This window comes from Myotis myotis, unplaced genomic scaffold (genome assembly GCF_014108235.1).
Source record: "Myotis myotis isolate mMyoMyo1 unplaced genomic scaffold, mMyoMyo1.p scaffold_m19_p_2, whole genome shotgun sequence".
Lineage (NCBI taxonomy): Eukaryota > Metazoa > Chordata > Mammalia > Chiroptera > Vespertilionidae > Myotis > Myotis myotis.
Window position 1 is genome coordinate 12,394,647 of NW_023416324.1, and position 19,385 is coordinate 12,414,031.

Below are 19,385 nucleotides of genomic sequence, written 5' to 3' on the forward strand. Positions count from 1 at the left end.
GTGGGGTGTGCAGGTGGCAGCCGATCAATGATTCTCTCTCATCATTGATGTGTCTCTCTCTCTCTCTCTCCCTTCCTCTCTGAAATCAATACAAATATATTTAAAAAAAAAAAAAAAAAGACGTGCTCTCATCATTAATAGTTACTGTCATTAAGCACAGGTTGGACACGGACAAAGAGCGCGTGTAATTCTCATCTCACCAGCACCATGATGCGGCGCTGTTACTCTCCATCCCCTGCTCCAGGCCAGGAATCCAGCACCTGGGAAGCCACTGAACTACATAACCAGTGAGCAGCACAGCTGGGTGGGAACCCAGGCCACTGGCTCCACAGCTTGCTGCTAAACACCACACTGTGTCCAAGCATTTCTTAATCCTGCCCATCCTCCCCGTCCTGGCCTGTCAGACCTGGGTGTTGTCATAGGACCTCCAAGTCTCCTGGCCTGCTCTCTCCTTCTACCCATCCTGCCTGAGACAGCAACCCAGCCTGAGCTCTGCTTTTATCCGCTGGAAACGTGTCCAGCAGCACCAAGCATGCCCTGTGCTTTGCTCCGGGACTGGATTGTCTGTGGCTTAGGCCCGCCCCTCAGTTTCACGGTCCTCAGTCAACACTTGCCGACTCAGTCGGGGCCCTTCCTTCCTTCGAGTGGAGAAGGACGTGTGGGGCAGCTGAGCCTCACACAGTGCCTGGCACAGGTGTGCGAGGGGGTTCCCCGAGCCAGGCAGCTCTGGGAAGCATCTTGGTCGATCTGACTTCTCCATCTCTTCCCTGTCCCTGGGCTCCTAAAGGAAAAAGGTTTTCTAGAACAGCAACCATTTTATGGGAAAGTATCGGATCGGAAGACAACATACATTAGTGCAGCGGTTCAGAGCCACTCAGACCTGAGTTCCGATCCCTGCTCTGTCTTGCTAGATGTGTGACTCTAGGTTTTATCCACGTGGTGCGCTGGTTTCTGTCCTGACCTGGTCTATTGGGGCCGAGAGGCCGCCCTGGAGGAGCAGGGCTCTCGGGCAGGGGAGCACAGAGAGGAGAGGGAGGACAGCGCGGGGCCCAGGTTGGCCTCCCTCGTTTTGTGCGGTAACGGCAGTCCCGCTGTGGCTTACTCCTGAGTAGCACTCTGCCACTTTCAGGTCACTGTCACCTGCACTATTGATCCTCACAGTCACATGACGTTTAGGGCAGTGTCTTCACTGTTGCCCCTTTCAGAGTGAAGGCCTTCAGACGCCCCCTCTGTGGACATGGGTCCTCAGCTGGTGAGCAGTGGGGTTGCACCCAGCTCTCCGCCAGCAGATGCGGCTGTCCCCCTCTCCGTGCTGTCCCACCGCCGTGGTCCCCGTCATTCAGAGCACTTTCCATCGCTGACTTGCTGACTCTGGCAGCGGTGTCTGAGGAGAGGAGCGTGAGTTATTTTGCAAACGAGAAACCGAGGCTCCAGGAGGCACCATCGCTCGGTCAGTGACGCGAGGGGTCAGCAGCAGGCCCCAGTCAGGGCCCACTCTGCACGGAGCAAGCACGGGGTGGGCCAGGGGGGCTGAGGCAGCTGAAGAGCCCACGTCTATCGTCCACCGGGGGCTGCCCGTGCTCTGGCCTCCGAGCCCGTCTCCCTCGCTGTTTGCTGAGATGCGGGGTGACAGCACTTGCCTGCCCTGGATGTCAGAACGGGAGCCGTGGGTTCCGGACCGGAAGAGGGCTCAGGAGGCCATTGTTAGCCAGCTGTGGAGTCTGGACTCTGGGGGCCAGGGCACTAGGAGGAGAGAGTCTGTGCAAGGGTCCCACCTCTGACCTGTTGAGGCTGGCGCCCCAGAACTAAGAGGGAGAGTCAAGGCCTGTGTCCTCCAGGTCAGGCCTGGCTGGCTGAGAGACCAAGACCAGAACCCCAGGTTTGTGGGGCTCCTCAACCTGCCACTCAGGAGGCCTGAGGAGAGGGTCCCCTGGATACCTCGGGTGGCCCCTCCGTTTTGATCAGAAGCTTTTCCACAAGCCTTCCTGGGGCTCGGACCCCGGCTGCCAGAGGGGAGGGGGAGGTGACAAGGCTAAAACGTTCCCAGTGTGAGATCCTGTGAGGCCAGCCAAGCGCACCTACTCAGGGGCCAAACTGACCGCTTCCAGGCCTTGCCTGGGGCCGCCCTCCCCGTCCTCCACACGTGCCCCCTGCAGCCGTCCCCTCCAGCTTCCCCCTCCTCCACACGTGCCTCCTGCGGCCGTCCCCTCCAGCTTCCCCCTCCTCCACGGCCCAGCCAAAGTGTCTCTCACTCCTGTGGGTGCCTTTTACAAGCAGAGCATGTGCTGAGGGGGTGGGCTCAGGAGCCGCTCGAGACCCCAAGACAGAAAAGGGGGGGCCCAGGAGGCTCTGGGGCTGTCTTCACAGGCTTTCAACTGTCAGAGGGATCTGCTCAGGACGCGGATCTCACACTCATGCCCCAGCTGCAGCCCCAGTGCCCGCCATGAAGTCCTGGCAGCTTCGTCAGCCAGGCAGGGCCCTCTAAGATCTGACCTCTGCTGTCCCTCAGCTCATCACTCACAACCCTGGCCTCAGCTTCACTCTCCAGGTTGTCAAACTGCTGGGAGCCCCCACACTCTGCCTGGCCCCACCTCCGGCCAGGAAGGAGCCTCTGAGGGTGCTGTCCCCAAGGCCCGTCCTCCCGTCTCCCTGGACAAGTCCTGCTCGTGCTCGAAGACACTGTGAGCTCCGACTCAGATGCCGCCTTTTCAGGAGGTGCCCCGTGCTTCTGCTGGCCGCCCACCGGGGATTTAGGCGACACTGTAGCTGTCTGTGTCGGCCTCGTCAGCCGGGCTGCCCAGGGTCGGCGCCGGTGGGGCACTGCCTGCCGGCGGCTCTCACAGGGAGGCCAGGGCGGCCTCCGGAGTTATTCCCCGTTATCCAAGTGGAGGGGTGGGTCTTGGGGAAGTAGAGGAACTTGCTAAGTGACCAGCCAAGCACACCTACTCAGGGGCCAAACTTACCTGCCTCCAATCCTTGGCCCGGGCCGCCCTCCCCCTCCTCCACACATGCCCTCATCTCAGCTGCTGGCAGACGAACTGGGACTGAAACCTGGAGTCCGATGCCAGAGCCTCAGGAGTGAGACGGGGAGCAGGGGGCTGGGCCGGGAGGGCACTGGGTGGGCACATGAGGAGGTGGAGGCTGGGCCGGGAGGGCACTGGGTGGGCAGACAGGGAAGTGGAGGGCTGGGCTGGGAGGGCACTGGGTGGGCACATGGGGAGGTAGAGGGCTGGGCTGGGAGGGCACTCGGTGGGCACACAGGCAGGTGGAGGGCTGGACTGGGAGGGCACTGGGTGGGCACACAGGGAGGTGGAGGGCTGGACTGGGAGGGCACTGGGTGGGCACACAGGGAGGTGGAGGCTGGGCCGGGAGGGCACTGGGTGGGCACACAGGGAGGTGGAGGCTGGGCCGGGAGGGCACTGGGTGGGCACACAGGGAGGTGGAGGCTGGGCTGGGAGGGCACTCGGTGGGCAGATGGGGAGGTGTCACTCTCTATCCTTCGCTCTCCTTTAACTTCTTCATCGCACTCATCAGGATCTAAATCACTTACTCGTTGGCCCGTCTCCTCACCTGCACATCAGCACTGTGGGGGCGGACCTGGCCTGTCTGGTTTGTGGGTGGATTCCCAGGTTCTAGCAGCAAATGTTTGCAGAGCACACGAGTGCCTCTCATGGCCCAGCAGCAGCTGAGCACTCGCCTCTGTCGTCCACCCACCTTCCCGGCGTCCTTCCTATGAGGCAGTGCGGCCCAGAGAGGTTACCTGGCCCAGGATCAGCCCTCAGCCGGGTCCCAGGGCCTCGGGCGCAAGCGGGTCACGTTCCCAGAATCCCACTCTGCCCTTCACTAGCGTGTGAGGACTCGGCCTTCATTACCGTCCACAGTTGAGCTTCGCCTTTTTCCTTCTCAGTGAGCACACTCCTTTGTGGCCGCGGCATCAGAGTCTCCAGCCCCCTCGCTGCTGAGGCTTCAGGCCGAGGTCGGTCCTCCAGCAGCCCTGGCGGGAGCCTCTTCACGCTCCTACCCCTGACAGTTGTTAGAACTCTCAGAGTGATGCCTGCTCATCCGTTTTCTTCCCAATGTGTCCCTGAGGCCTGAGTGCAAACCTCCCGGACACGGCTTCCTGACTGTGACCTGCAACAAGTCCCCTCTGGGCCTCCCCTCCCCACCCCCCACGCCCATGCAAGGGAGGTTCAGGGTCCTGGATGTGTCATGGCTCCTCCAACTCAGGTGTTCCAATTAGGACTGTAATTCAAGTCCTGGCCGGTGTGGCTCAGTTGGTTGGGCGTCATCCTGTGCACTGAAAGGTTGTGGGTTCAATTCCTGGTCAGGACACTGCCTAGGTTTCAGGCTCGATTCCCCTTGGGGGACGTGCAGGAGGCAGCCAATCGATTTTTTTTCTCTCTCTCTCCCTCTCCCTTCCTCTCTCTCTCTCTAAAATAAAAGTCAATAAATGATTTTTAAAAAATAAGAAGAAATATAATATGAGCCACATGTGTAATTTTAAATTTTCTAATACCCACATTATAAGGGTAAAGAGAAACAGGTGAAATTAACGTAATAATATGTTGCACTTAATCCATTACGTCCAAATTATTTTCATTTTCACTTGTAATCAGTATACAAATACTAATGAGCTATTTCACACTTTTAATGCTCAGTCATCTCATTCAGACACTAATTTCAGGTGCTCCACAGCCACATGCTGTGCCAGGCTGGAATTCTCATCTTGTCCTGCCCCAGTCTTGGCTCTCACGCATCCGGATGGCTGCGGCTCCTGCCCAGGCCGGGGGTCACCTGTCTCTCCCAGTCCCTGCCCACCTGGCTGAGCGCCAGTCAGGACACCAAGGGGTCGCTCCCAGGCCGGGGGAATCCTGCAGGGCCTGGGAGACACACAGCCCATAGCTTCCCTCCCTGTCAGCTGGGAGGAGAGGAGGGGATAAGACCCCACCTTCCTCTCCCCCCAGGAAGGGCGATGTGGGGGGAACAGAACTCAGAACCCAGGTCCATTTTATTGGGGGTGGTGTCCCTTCCGGTCAGATTCAACTGAGCCAGGTGCTGGGCTACCTCCCAAGAGCCAGGTGAGATGCGCGATGTTCTGCCCGTAGTTTTCACACGGAAGGAAACTGAGGCTCAGAGAGATGAACTGCCCCTTCCTTGCTCCCAGATCCCTCTTCCATTCTATCCCTCCCTATCCTCTCTCCTTCCCAGCCATCGTGTGTGTGCGCACATGTATGCATGCGTGTGTGTGCACATTAATGTGTGCATGTGTGTGTGTGCATGGTGGAGAGCTACATGGGAATGAGCCCCCTTCACACACACAGCCCTGAGGTTGAGCATTAAGTCCCTGTTGCAAACTGCCCATTGCTGGGGGTCGGGGCAGCAGGTGGCTGGGTCAGAGCAGCACTCAGATCAGGGGACTCAGGACTCCCCCTCACCTCTGGGACAGCCGTCCCCGGGTGGGAGGGGGCTGGCGGCTGGAGACAACTCCCTTCTCCCGCCCCACCCTGTGCCCTGAGCCCAGGCTCCCTCCACAGCCCTTGGGACTTGCCTGACTTGCTCCTTGCTGGACCCCACACCCCAGGCCTGGCACTGAGCAGGCGCTTAGTAATGTGGGTCTCACCCCTCCCCATCTCCCTCAGTGTCTCTCTCTTCATTCTCCCCCCTCCCCACCCGTCTGGCCCTGCCTCCACTGTCTTCCTGTGTCTCGGTCTCCACCTCTGTCCTCTGCTGCGGGTGGTCCCTCTGTCTGCGTTTCACTAGTCGGTCTCTCTGTGTCTGTCTGTCCTGCCTTGTGCCCTCTGGGTCTTCCATGGTCCCCGTCCCTGTTGTTTGCTGTGCCTCTCTCTCCCAAGGCCCCTCCCCCTCCTCTCCTGCCTCTTCCCCTTCCCTCTCCGGGTCTGTCTCTGCTCTGCACCCCCCCCCCCGTCCCGTGCCCCCCTCTCTCCCTGTCACTGTTTATGCCTCTCCTCCCTGAGCTTCAGTGGAGGCAGCTCCCTCAGCCTCCCGTCTCTCCTCTCTCCTCCCCGGGAAGGCAGGCGCTGCGCAGCCAGTGAGGGCCCCTGGATGACAGCGAGCCCAGCATCCCTCGGAGCTGTCACCGAGGAAATCACACACCAGCGCCTGAAATTCAAATTAGAGTTTTGCTGAAGCTGCTAAAACTCATCAAATAGTATCTTTGAAGTTCCCGAGCCAGCTGGCCACTGCTCATAACCGAATCCCTATTGGAAATGAGATGGTGGGCAGAGGTCTGGGCAGGGCCACCGTCCCAGGCCCAGGGGTGGGGGCCCTGCCTTCACGCTCCCTCCCCCCAACACGTCCAGCTACCATCGGTCACCAGTGGCTCCCTCAGAGCGTGCTCCCTGGGTCAGCACCGGCCCCAGGCTGACACCAGCTGCCCCCACCTCTCCCCAGCGGGACCCATGGACTTAGAGGCGGGAGCCCTGGGCAGGAGGGGGGTGAGGGGGGAGCCCAAGGCCCCAGGGGGGAGGTCTGACTATTCTGGCCCCCTCCCTCCGCTGCTCCCCAGCCATGTGACCGGGAGCCCGTCCTCGCCCCTCCAGGCCTCTCTGGAAGCCCTACTGAGGGTCCTCACCCACAGGGTGTGTTGAGGATTAAATGAGCCACAGTTGCTGCTGGATAAACAACCACTGTTACTGTAATGGTAACAATAGCAACGGCCAGCGTAGTCAGTTACCACCACGGCAAGTCCGCACCAGGCACGGCCCTCAGAGCTGCACCATTTCATCCCAGATCAGCCCTGTGGGGACACTACTAGCATTATCCCCCCATTTTACAGATGAGGACATGGGGCCAGAGGAGGTAAGTAACTCACTCACAGTTCCTCCCCACTGACCGTCTCCCCATCCTCCAAACCCAGGGCCTGGGGTTTGCCCTGAGCTGCCCTTTGCCATCTGCTTGCATGTAAATTTCCCCTGGCAGCGCTCTGTCCTCCCCCCACCCCTCCCCACCCCCATCAGTCCCATCTGGGGGGGAGGTGGCCTGAGGGCTAAGGCCCCCAGGGCCGTCACTGGTCTGCATGGAGTCCCCAGCACTCGAGCCAAGCCTGCTTTTCCACCCCTGCCTGTCCCCTCCCCTCAAAGGCCCCTTCTCACCTTTTCCACCGCAGATAAGCCTTTGGGGGCTGGTCTCACTGCAGGCTGCCACCAGGCAAGCACGGGCATTTTTCCGTTCACGTTCTTTACAATAAAAGCCCTTGGCACCTCGAGTCCTGTTGCCTATGACAGATGACCCCTGGAAAGGGCAAACGTAGCTGAGACTGGAGAGGGAGGACTGAGCCCTGAGGCCCGTGGGAACGTGAGAGAGGGGTCCGCTGGCTTTGGAAAGGGTGCCCAGGAGGGAATAATGGCACTTGTCACGCTGGCCCTGTGCCTGGCGCTTTAGAAGGATGGTCCCGGCTGAGCGTGCCTGCGGCACGATGGGCAACACTCACTGCGGGAGAGCAGCCGCCCGCCCGGGCTCTCCAGGAGTGGTGAGGCCCAGGGCTGAAGAGGGAAGCGCTCTGCCCGCCCCCGTCCCCCCCTCTCTGCCAGGACGCGGAGCTCTCTTGGTGGGGAACTGACACAGAAGAAGGGATTTCTGAATGCTTCCTGAAAATTCACTCTGACCGGAGTTGGTGGTTAAGTTCAGACTAATCAACCCTCCTACTATGGGAGCACCTACTACGTGCCCTGTGAACAAAAGCGCTTGCCCGCAAAGGAAGCACCTCTAGCAGAGCCTCTCAGCCACGAGTGCCCAGCAGGCTGTGGCTCCCAGAGCGGCCAGGCCACCCTCCCGGCCAGGCTGCAGGGACCACAGACCAGCCAACATTCCCAGGTGAGTCAGACACCCAGCAGGGCTGCTCAGATCAGGAAACTGACAGCAAAGAGCGGGAGGCCTTGCTCACAAGGAGGCCAAGGTCACACGGGAGTCAGCGCCAAGGCCAGAACTCAGAGCCAGGCTCCCCAGCCGGGGCTTTGAATCCGACCAAGTGGGCCTCAGAGCGCGCGGTTCTCGGTTAGGAGCCTTCCTCCATGGCTGATGCAACTGGGTGCATCCAGTGGAAGGAATCGCTGGTGCCTGCTGTGTGCCAGGCTCCGAGCCGCTTGTGTGAGGCTGAGCTGGGGGACCAGGGGAGGGGCGGATGTTAAATAGGACCTGACCCTCATCAAAGCCATTTCGGGAGGATGCAGGGGTTGAGCGAGTGCTCTGCACACAGAACGTGCAGTCTGCAGGATGGGGAGGCCAGGAGGGATGCAGAGTGAAGGGTGCCTGGCCTCCACGCTGGGCCCCAGTGCCCCCATCCTTAGGCCTAAGGGAACTGCTGGAACCGTCTCCCGGGTCCCCCATCCCACCCTTCTGTGCTGCTTGCTGAGCCCGGGTGTGCGTGCACGCGTTTACAGGCGTGTGCACGGGCTGCATGTGCACGTGTGATGAGCAGGAGCAGCTGACAAGCGCCCCAGGTGTATTTCAGGGGCCGTTAAAGCTCCGTGTTTAATGGCTGGAGCCACAGTGGTCACGGCTGTCATCGGGGATTTCACGGGCTCGTTTACATCTTTAGCTTCCTTCTTCGGAGACGACTTCATCATCCGCAGCCCCCGGCCCCTCGGTGGTGGTGGGGAGAGGAGGGGCTGGGCGAGCGCTGAGCTCCACGTTGGGGTTCAAAGCTCTGATGGGGGGACAGGCTGACAGAAGAAGCCAGAGCCCGGACTGAGGGCTGGGGCAGGGCTCACACGGGGTCCAGGGTCCCCAGCCACCAAGTGAGCCGGCAAGTGGAGGCGGGTGGGGCCAAGAGGCTGCTCTGAGTGTGGAGATGGGGACCAGGGAGGAGCGGCGGTGCATCCAGAAGCCGGGGGTCGGGACGGGAAAGGTCAGGAGATGCAGCCGCTGCCGACTGGGGCCGAGAGCCAGAGCAGAGGCCTGGACGCAGCCCCACGGGGAGGAGCAGCCGGAAGCTGCTCAGACCTGTCAGGGGCCTGGAGACTCGGGGCTGCTGGGAGGGCCGGCCCTGGCGGAGGTCTGACTGACCAGGGCTGGCATCTGGGCGGACCCAGAACGGCCTCCAGAAGCCGTGGTCTCAAGGGGGGGGGATGTGGGCTGGACTCGGAGTGCTCAGGATCCTTGGATTCTTGGCTCATACCAGCCCCGTACCTGCTGGTGCCTTGGAGCACATCACCCCCCCTTTAGAAAGTGGGCAATCATGAGGCACCCCCTGTGTGGTGGGTAAGATGGACAAACAGGCATTGACCACACTCTGGCCAGTGCCAGGTGGACTGAGGCAACATGGCACAACCCTTAGCACAGGCCCCACACGCCTTCCGTCTATCGCAGCGAGCTGTGGGGGTGGTCATGGGTCAGTGCCGGGGAGCGGGGGGCACCCAATGCAGACTGCAGGGCCTCAGTCTAGGGAAGGCTTCCCAGGGAGGTTCTATCCCAGCTGAAGACGCGGGAGGAGTAGAAGTTACCCCCCTCATTGCTTCCCGCCCCCCCCCAATCCGGCCCGTGAGGAAGCGGCCGGTGAGGGGAGGGTGCCAGGAGGAAGGAGCAGTAAAGGCCCAAGCAGAGAGGGCCGAGCATAAGGTGCAGCCTCCAGCAAGAGGCAGAAGCCAGAGCACTGCGGTCTGGTCTTGGCTTCTCAGGCCAAGGAGCTGGGCTCTCTCCCGGGACAGCGGGGTCTCTGCAGGGGGCAAGCAGGGGTGCACGTGCTTTAGAAAGATCGCCTGGCCCCAGCTGATGTGGCTCCGTGGATAGAGCGTCGACCTGCGGACTGAAGGGTCCCAGGTTCGATTCTGGTCAAGGGCACATGCCCAGGTTTCGGGCTTGATCCCCAGTAGGGGTTGTGCAGGAGGCAGCCGATCAATGATTCTCTCTCATTGATGATGTTTCTATCTCTCTCTCTCTCCCTTCCTCTCTGAAAGCAATAAAAATATTTTTTTAAAAAGAAAAGAAAAGATCGCTCTGACTGAGGGGAAGGCAGGAGTGGAGGTGGCATGGAGGCAGGGAGGCCCCCGGAGGCTGTGCCAGGAGAGAGGGAGGTGATGGGAGTTAAAGAGGGGACGGATCCGTGGATGGTAGCAGCTGGAAAGGGCTGGTGATGGACGATGGCTCTGGCTTCTCGGGGGAGACAGGGGCTGAGCCCCCGCCCAGCGCTCCGGGCTGGGGCCAGGCTGTCTCCACCTCATCAGCCCGCCCTCCGCAGCCCCGGGCCTGTCACCGGCAGCCCCAGGAAACATCCCCTCTGAGAGGCAGAGGCAGGCCTGATGGACCTGTCACCACGGTGCCATTCTGCCGCCAGCCCCTCACCGGGTAATCTGCTTGCACCAGGAGCGCTGTCCTTCAGCTCCTGGCTCCCGGCTCCATGCTCCCCGCTCGGAGCAGGGAGGGCCTGCACGGGGCTGAGCAGCTGCCGTTCTTCCCGAGCAAATGACCTTGGGCCAGGCCAGACAGCTTGGCCAGAATTCAAACAGCCCGGCCAGCAGCCCCGGGCTCCCAGCCCCTCTCCCACCCTCATCCCAGCGCGTGAATCTGCATTTGGGACCATTCCAAACCCAACGGGACTCTTGGGGGGCCCTTGCAGGTGACCCCGGGCCCTGATGGCCCTCCAGCTCCCGAGCTCCATTCTGTCTCCCTCCCAAGAAGCCGCCCGGTAGGCCCAGGGGGACACACACAGTTCGAGAGTCAGATGTGCTGGGTTCACCTCTCAGTTTGGCTGCTTCCCAGGGGGGTGACCTTGGGGAGTACCTGCCCTCTAGTCCTGACTACCCTCCGCCTCCTCCCCACACGTACACCGTCACCACCCTGTTCGGCTCTCCCTCCTTCTGACCCTTCAGAAGCTGGGTGGTCCCACCTCTGCCGTGAACTGACCTGTTCTAGGTCTGTCTGTGCCATCAGACGAGCGGTTCCTGGAGGGCGGTTGATGTGTCCCCCGACCCTGCACCCAGCACAGCCCCTGCCCCCACCCCCCGCCCGGCCCCCGACACTGCCGGGCTCAGGAAGCATAGGTGAATGGCACGGGATGGGGGAGGACAGGGGCTCTTCTCTGTCCCTACGACAGAGGAGCAAATGGACTAGGATCAGGCGGAGGGGGTCTGCCGGGGGGGAGCCCAGGGGTGACATCCACAGTGACTGAGGCGGCTCCATGAGCAAGGGCCTCCACAGGACCAGGGCTCCCTGGTCGCCGGTGATGGTGATGGTAACTGGGGAGGCGGCTGGGCAGGTGGTGGCAGAGGTGTGGGTGGGAGGGGCCTCGCTGGTCACGACCCTGGCTGTGGCTCCTGCAGTCAGACCTTCCAGGCAGCGATGGTGACGGAGCCACTACCCCTCCCATCACCCGGCTGCCTCCGCAGTTTTAATGAAAATCAGACAGAGATCGGAGAGCTGCTTAGCATTTCAATGCATTCGATATTGGATATTAGCAAGTCACCTCCTAAAACTGCTCCCCTGCTCCAGAGGTGAGAGGTGCCATCACCGCCCACCCCCTCCCACCCTCCACAACCCCCGCCCCAGCAAGTCATTGTCAGCGGCTCGCACAGCTGCTCCCATCTGTCAGGGTGCTGATGTGGCTCATCTCCTCCCCACCAGGCAGAGTGACAATAAGGTTATTTTTTAATATCAGGGATATTAATGCTCCTCTTTCTGATAACGAGCCCCAGCCTGATCCCTCCTGCTCTCTGAGGAAGGTCTTGGGGCTGAGTGGGGCGCGCTGGGATGCATGAGGGCCTACTGTGTGCCAGGCACCCTTTTAATGATCACAGCCCTACAGGAAAGGTGGTTGTGTCCTCATTTTACAGACCGGACCCTGAGGCCCAGAGAAGTAAAGTGACTTCCCAGCGACACACAGGAAGGGTTAGGCCTGAGATCTGAACCACGTCTAACTCTGGAGCCCAAGGTCTCTGCTGCCTCTCAACGAATCTAGAGACTTCCCCCCAACTGCTGCCCGGAAGCCCCGTCACCCCAACACTCCAGGGGGAGGGCCCTGCTCTGTCCCACGGTCAAGCAGAGAGGTCAAGCCCCACTCTGGCTCAAAGATACAGCCAGGGGCCAGGCAGGACCTCCCTCCCCAGCCCTGCGGTCGCCCAGTGGTGGCCTGTCCTCGGGGCCCTGAGCTCCTTTACCCCGCCCCCGCCCCCCTCCCTCAGGAGCCTGAGGGGCTCAGAGACGGTCAGCACACCCACTGCCTAACCCACAGATCCATGGCCCACTGTGCCACCTGCTCTCTCCTCGCCTTGACCAACCCAGGGCCCAGACTTTCCACTCAGCTGAGCGCTCACGCCCTCCCTGCTCCCAGCTGCCGTGGGCGGGGGAGCCGCAGGTCTGCGTTTGAATCCCAAGCAGGTCGCTTGAGTAGCTCTGGCATCTTGGAGGAATCATGTCACCCCACCTGACTCCCCTCACTTAGGAAGTGCAGACAATAGAACTTACTCCAAAGGCTGCTGGTAAGATTAGTACGAACAGTGGGTATTGGGCCATATTATCCTAGACGTTGAGAGCCTTCCCCCACACCGAGCAGCGCCCCCGAGAGGGAAGCAGGTTTGCCTGGAGTCACGCACACCCGAATCTAGCCCCGTTCCAGGTCTGGGCCCGGCCTCAAAGGGAGCCCGGGCCCAGGCAAAAGTCCTACGGAGGGAGGGCCGCCCACGTGCGGACGCTGGGGATTTGGTGCCCAGCAGGAGCAGAGGCCGCCCCCGCTCTCAGGGAGGTGAGATGCAGGTGTGGGCCAAGGAATGCACACTGAACCCAGGTGCGGCAGGAGGGCGGTGGTGGCTGCAGAGGTGGCGGGGCCCAGGCCTCCTGGACAGGGACCTGCCGCAGGAAAAGGCTTCGGATCTTCATCCAGAGGGAACAGCCGGAAGTCAGGGAAGGGGAGTGTGCGGGCAGGAGCTGACCATGACCTTTGCACTGACGGGGCTTTCTGGTTGCAGTGTACGGAGGGGCCAGAGAGTGTGCACGAGGCCGGCTGCCCCAGAGAGAGGTGCTGGGGACTCAGCAGCTGGTGGCAGCGGCGAGGAGTGGATGCAAAGGACTTGGAATGTCCCACATACACAGCTGATGGAGGAGGAGGGACGGAGACGAAGTTCAGGTCCCTGGACTGGCACAGCTGGGCGGGGGGGAGGGGGAGGCGGGGGGGGGGGGGCGGCGGGTGTCCAGTGAGGACCTGGCGTGAGACAGAGAATCCTGGAGTGGGGTCCGGGTGGGTGATGTTTAAGGGACTGTGGAGGTGATCATGGGCGAGGAGCCACGGAGAGAGGACGAAGTCCATGAGGACAGCCGATTCTTTCCAGAAGCTTGCGGGGAAGGCGGGGAGAGAGGGGGAAGGCAGCAGGCGAGGGAGAGAGGGAGAGCAGGATGGTTTGGTTTTTTCGGGACAGAGAAGACGTGAGCGTGAGCGATGGTGGGGCAGCCAGGCCTCGGAGGCCGTGGCTTGTGGTCATGTTTTCCCTCCGCCCTGCTCCTCGCCAGTGGTTCCCGCCTGTGGAAGTGATTGATTATATGTAAACAGGAGGAAGCAATTAGTCTGGGCATGCCCGGCCATTAATAAGCCTCTTACGCATTTATAACAACACCTCACCTCCCTCCGACCTGAGGACAGATACCCTGAGACCAGCCAGGAGCAGGCCGAGGACACCCGAGCAGCCCCGTCCCTGAGGCCCCGCTCACATCCTCCACTCCCGGGGAAGCCCCTCACTTAGAGCCGCTGACCCCTGCTTTACCTGCAGCTCGGAGAAGCTGCACCTTCTTTCTTAGCCGGAAAGAGACTGGAAGCAGCCCCTTAGGAGGCAGTGGGCACTGCCAGGCAGGAGCCCCGCAGGGGAGAGGAGCAGCTGGCCGCTGCGGGGTGAGGGGACACGGGGGTGGGGGGGCAACACGTGACAGCAGGAGAGCCCGGGGCCTTTAGGTGACGGGGTGCGTGGGCCCACCCACTGCTCAGGCACGTCCGCCTCGTCCTGTCCCCCACAGAGGTTCGGACGCCTCGCCCGGCCCTCTCCCACATCAGGACCCGGGGGGCCTTTGTTCACGCCAAGGAGCTGTCACATTCGACATTTTCTGCTTCAAGAGGACTTTATATCAAAAAATAATTTAAATTGTAAATTTTATTTTACGTTGTGGTGCTTACAGTTTCTGAAACCTTCCCGTATGTGGAAGGGGCTGTGGTCGTCGCCCCTTTAATGATCTGCTTCCCGCTGGACCAGAGCTCTGTGCAGCCAGGACCGCACCCGCGGGCCCCCCATCTCCTTCCCCGCGCCTGGGGGGCTCGATGGCGAACTGTGGAATGACTGAGTGGATTAGTGAATTAGTCTTACATCCCAGGCAGCATGTGCCCAGCAACTATATTATTCCATTTAAATGTTATCTATTTCTTTTACTTTTTTACTGTGGCCACGAGAAAAAAATTGCATTTCATATGTGGCCACATCGTCTTTCCATCGGCCAGGGCTGCTGTAGACACTCCCGCCTGGCTCTGGCGTGCTGTGCGGTTTTAACACCTTCCTTGTGGTCTGCGTGAGTCTCTCCTATGCAGCATAAGCTGCTTTCTCACTGGACTCTGGGGCTGCCTCCCTCCATCCGGGAAGCACTTCGAGGGAAGGGTCCTTTCTTATTACCTGGGAACCCCAGCCCTCCCCTCCCCCAGTGGAGTGCTAGCACCTGTTCCCTCATGCCCCTTATAGCTCGGAAAACAGGGAGTTGGCCCGTTACAGATGGGAAAACATCCCTCATCGAGGGAGCCACGTGGGCCTCACGTTGAGAACCGGGTTCTGGCTAAGATCGCAATGGCTCTGTCCCCAAGCCAGGGCAGAAGGAGAGGTTTCTGTACAAATGTGAGGGCTGCCTGCCCCCTCCGGTCCCCTTACAGTGAACCAAGCAGAGCGTGAGAGGGGCTGGGGCCAGGGGTTTCCCCCCAGGAGTCTGGGCTGCTGCGGGGGGGGGGGGGGGAGGAATGAGGCTTCCAGGGCAGGGGGAGGGTGGCTGAAGGATGAGTGGACTTCACCACTACCCACTGCTCCCACCCGCACACTCACACTCACCCATCTTTCCTGCCAGTACCATTTCTTCTACCAAACTGGTGCCCTGCAAGGCCATCCCTTCTGGTACAGCACTGCCCAGCTCCCCCTCCTGGGAACTACAGCCATGCCCTCCAGCCCCGTCTCTGCCCAGGTCCCCAAGCAGGTTTGCACCGGTGAACTCACCTGAGCCACCAGCACCTCTTTGGGTTGGTGGCATAGCCTCACGTTTATAGTTCGGGAAACTGAGGCTGCCTCCCTCCATCCTGGAAGCACTTCGAGGGAAGGGTCCTATCTTATTAGCTGGGAAGAGAGGAAACACTCTTGGGAGGGGCCACATGTGATGGGGCTCACCTGATGTCCCCTACAGCTCCCCTTCCCACTCCCAGAAGCGAGAGACGAGGGTCGGGGGAGGGGCTGGGAGGTGGGGGCAGGACTGGCTCAGGGGCTGCCCTGCTTGGCCAAGTCCAGCTCCTCCTAGCCCCCCGCCCCCCCCTGCCCCTCCCTGCCCCCCTTGCCTGTTCCTACAGCGAGGACCCACGGTGCCAAGGTGGGAGCGGTGAGCGCTCTTCAGGTTCAGCCCTCGGAGAGTGGAAGTCACGGCCACTTAGCAGGTCTGGCTAGCACACCTGTGCGGCAGCCCAGCCCTCAAACTGTGGGCCTCTTGGAAGTCTGCTCATTCCTCACCCTGCCGTTCACAAAGGTTCCCAGGGCAGCTCTGGGCACCAGGAGGACCACGCGTGACCCTCAGGAGGCTGGGAGTCCAGCCGGGGAGAGGAGACACATGAGACACAGCCAGCAGACCCGCTCCTGCTTCCCACTCCGTCAGCCAGGCCTCAGGAGCCTCAGTCTCTGTGCCTTTAAAATGGGTGAAAGCCCTACCTCGCGGGGATTCGATGAGAGGAGGGATGGAGAGTCCGGCCCTGATGGGGAAGCTGGGGACGCCTCGCCCCTCCACCCACGGGTTTGCCCACACTACAGTGTTCTTACAATGTTTGCATTCGCTGCCAACTGTAAATATTAGGAGACACCGCATAAAAAATCAAGACATAAACTTCTCCTGAAAATGCAGAAAACTGGGCTCCCGTCCCCACGGCAGTGTTGTCTGGAGCCGGGAGCACTCCCCTAGCAGGTTCCATCAGAGGACCAGCCTGTCTCCTGCAGGCATCTGCGCTCGCCTCTCTGGGTCTCGTGCAGCCTGCTCCCTTTGCCCCCCACCCCTTCACAGCATCCCTGGACAGTCTCCACCCAGTGTCGGCTTGAATGCCCCCGGTAACGGGGGGCTTACTACCCGCTTTGAGACCGTTGATCTGAGCTGTGGGGAAAGGGCTCCCACTTGGAGCTGTCTTTCTCCTTCTGTAACCAAGACGCATGGCAGAGAGTGGGCGTTGGAGTCCAGTGCATCTGGGTCTGAGCATTTACCCAGCGGTGAGATCTAAGGCAAATGAGGGCCTTTTTGCACTTCAGTTTCCTTAGCTGCACCTTCCCGCAGGGCCCTGTGACGCTTAAAGTAGAGCAAGTTTACAAAGCTCCTAGCGCAGGGCCTGGCGCATGGCGTACACTCCCCAGAGAGCCTTTATCATCCTTTAACCTCCAGCCGCGGGTCCAGCTCTTCCCTGGCGAGCACAGGAGCTGGGAGTGCCGTCAGGGGTAATAGTTAGAAGTCAGAGGTAGCATCAGAACATGTCCCCAGGGGGCAACCCCCCCGCCCCCGGCGGCTCGCGGAGGACCAGCCCCTGAGCTGCAGACCTCTTATCCGCTTCCAGGACAACTTGGCCCACCAGGCGCTCATGGGGTTTGGGGGTGGTGGGTTGACACCTGGAGGGATCCCCAGGTCCCTGCCCTCCCCCCCCCCCCCCAGCTTTCCCAGGATGAAAGCCCACTCCTGGGAATGGAAGGGGAGGTGGGGAAAGGCGAGGGAGGAGAAGCAGGGAGTGGTAATCCCCACCATCCCAGAGCAGCTGCCACTGCCAGCCTCCTGGCTGTGTGCCTGGCGTAGGCGGTGCATTGTACCTGCGTCCTTGCATATAAATCGCACAACAGCCCTGGGACTCGGATACTATTGTCCTTGTTTCACAGACATAGAGGCTGAGGCTCAGAGAGGTTAAGACACTTGCCCCAGGCGGCACAGTCAGGATGTAATCCCTTCTCTGTCTGGCCCAGAGCTTGTGCTCCAGACCACTGCGCTCTAAACCCAGGGTGCCCCCTTCATGCCCATCATGAGCGTTTTCACCGAGAAGTGCTTTCTGAGGTTGCCTCTAGGCGGGTCTCTGAGCCTCTGTTGGTGAACGAATATGTGTGCATCCGAGCGGGTCACTGGGCGGGTGTAGGCGAGTGAGTGTGAGTCGTGCGTGTAAGAGTGAGTGTGCAGGTGGATGCGACCCTTGTGTGCACCCGGGGCTTCTCCCGGTGGGTCTGTGTATCCCGGTGTCGCGGGGGCGTCCCGACGGTGGCACGGAGCGCGCTACCCCCGAAGGGGCGGGCGGGCGGGCGGGCGAGTGCGGGCGTGCGCACGTGCCCGGTGGTGTCGCGGGCCGCTGTCCGCCGCCCGCTCCGGCCCGCCCCCTCGCCTCGGTGCTGATTGGCTTGGCGCCGTGACGGCCGGCCCCCGTCCGGGGCGGCGGCGGCGGGCGCGGGTGCCCGCGTGTGCGCTGGAGCCGCGTGTGCGCCGGTGTGTGCGCCCGGCTGCCGGCTGTGCGGGGAGCTGGGGAGCGCGCCGCCGCGGCCGAGCCGAGGGTGAGCGGCGCCCCCGCCCTCCCGGCCATGGCCTCCGCCCGGGGACGCCTGCCCCCCGCGCTCTGGGTCGTCACGGCCGCGGCGGCGGCAGCCACCTGCGTGTCCGCGGCGCGCGGCGAAGGTGAGCGGTGGCGGCGGCGGCGGCGGGGCGGGGGCGGCCGAGGGACGGGGGCGCGGCGCCCGCTGATCGAGGCTCAACTTCCTTTTCCTCGACCCTGAGCGCCACCGGGGCTGGGACCCTGGGCTTGGAGGCTGGGACCCTGGGCTTGGAGCCTGGGACCCTGGGCTTGGGGGCTGGGACCCTGGGCTTGGGGGCTGGGACCCTGAGCGCCACCGGGGCTGGGACCCTGGGCTTGGAGGCTGGGACCCTGGGCTTGGAGCCTGGGACCCTGGGCTTGGGGGCTGGGACCCTGGGCTTGGAGGCTGGGACCCTGGGCTTGGGGGCTGGAACCCTGGGCTTGGGTGCTGGAACCCTGGGCTTGGGGGCTGGGACCCTGGGCTTGGGGGCTGGAACCCTGGGCTTGGGGGCTGGAACCCTGGGCTTGCGGGCTGGGACCCTGGGCTTGGAGGCTGGGACCCTGGGCTTGGGGGCTGGGACCCTGAGTGCCACCGGGGCTGGGACCCTGGGCTTGGGGGCTGGGACCCTGGGCTTGGGGGCTGGAACCCTGGGCTTGGGGGCTGGGACCCTGGGCTTGGGGGCTGGAACCCTGGGCTTGGGGGCTGGGACCCTGGGCTTGGGGGGACAGGGGTTGCCTGCGGACAGACCCAGGGTCCAGGAACAGTGGGATGGAGAAGGAGACGGGACCGAAGGGTTGAGGCTGAGGGCAGAGGCAGGGGGGACTGGGGACAGAGCTGAGGGATTCGGAGCTGGGGACGGCGAGCTGAGGATCAGACACTGGGGACAGGATGGGGGACAGGAGATGAGAGGAGAGGTATAGAGGAGAGAGGGGACAGAGCGGGCAGGGACGGGTGGGGACAGAGCACAGCCTGACAGAGGGGCACAGGGATGCAGGGTGAGGTCAGAGGCTGGAGGAAGAGGGGCAGGGATGGCACTGAGAGGGGGAACACAAACTGAGGACCAGAGAGAACAGGACAGGTTCGGGGGAAGACAGAAATGAAGGAGTGGACTGCCTGCTCTTGGGGGGGCAAGGGGTGAGGGGGATGCGGGAAGAGACTGGACAAAAATTGTACACCCATGGATGAGGACAGTGGGTGGGGAGTGAGGGCGGAGGGTGGGGTGGGAACTGGGTGGAGGGGAGTTATGGGGGGAAAAAGAGGAACAAATGTAATAATCTGAACAATAAAGCTTTAATAATAATAAAAAAAAAGAAATGAGGGGCAGGGAGCAAGAGTCTTGGAAGTGGTGGGCTGGAGGGCTGGGGGGTGGGGGCTGCAGCCAGGGAGGAATAGCTGGTGAGGAGTCAGCGATGGTGGGCAGGAAGGGGTGGCCTTGGGAGGAAGAGCCAGTGAGGGGAGAGCGTAGGGGTTGGCGGAGGAACTGGGGCAAGCAAGGCCCGGAGATCAGGGTCTTGTCCAGGGACAAGGCTGGGGCAGTGCGGTCACTCAGGGCACATGGGAGAGAGGCTGGAGCAGGGTTGTGAACTGAACAGTCAGGACCAAAAGGGTCCGGAAGGTGACCTGCCGGTGATGGGA

At 61.7% G+C, this 19,385-nt stretch overlaps 1 protein-coding gene across 1 annotated transcript in view; it reads left to right on the plus strand.

Annotated features, from left to right (window-relative positions):
* Positions 1-17,658: 17,658 nt before the first annotated feature.
* Positions 17,659-19,385, plus strand: part of EPHA8 (EPH receptor A8) — a 35,087-nt gene continuing 33,360 nt past the window's right edge. Inside the window, exon 1 of the mRNA XM_036352492.1 lies at positions 17,659-17,853. Within this exon, the coding sequence (XP_036208385.1) occupies positions 17,760-17,853 (94 nt within the window). The 5' untranslated portion in view covers positions 17,659-17,759. The remainder of the gene's footprint in view (positions 17,854-19,385) is intronic.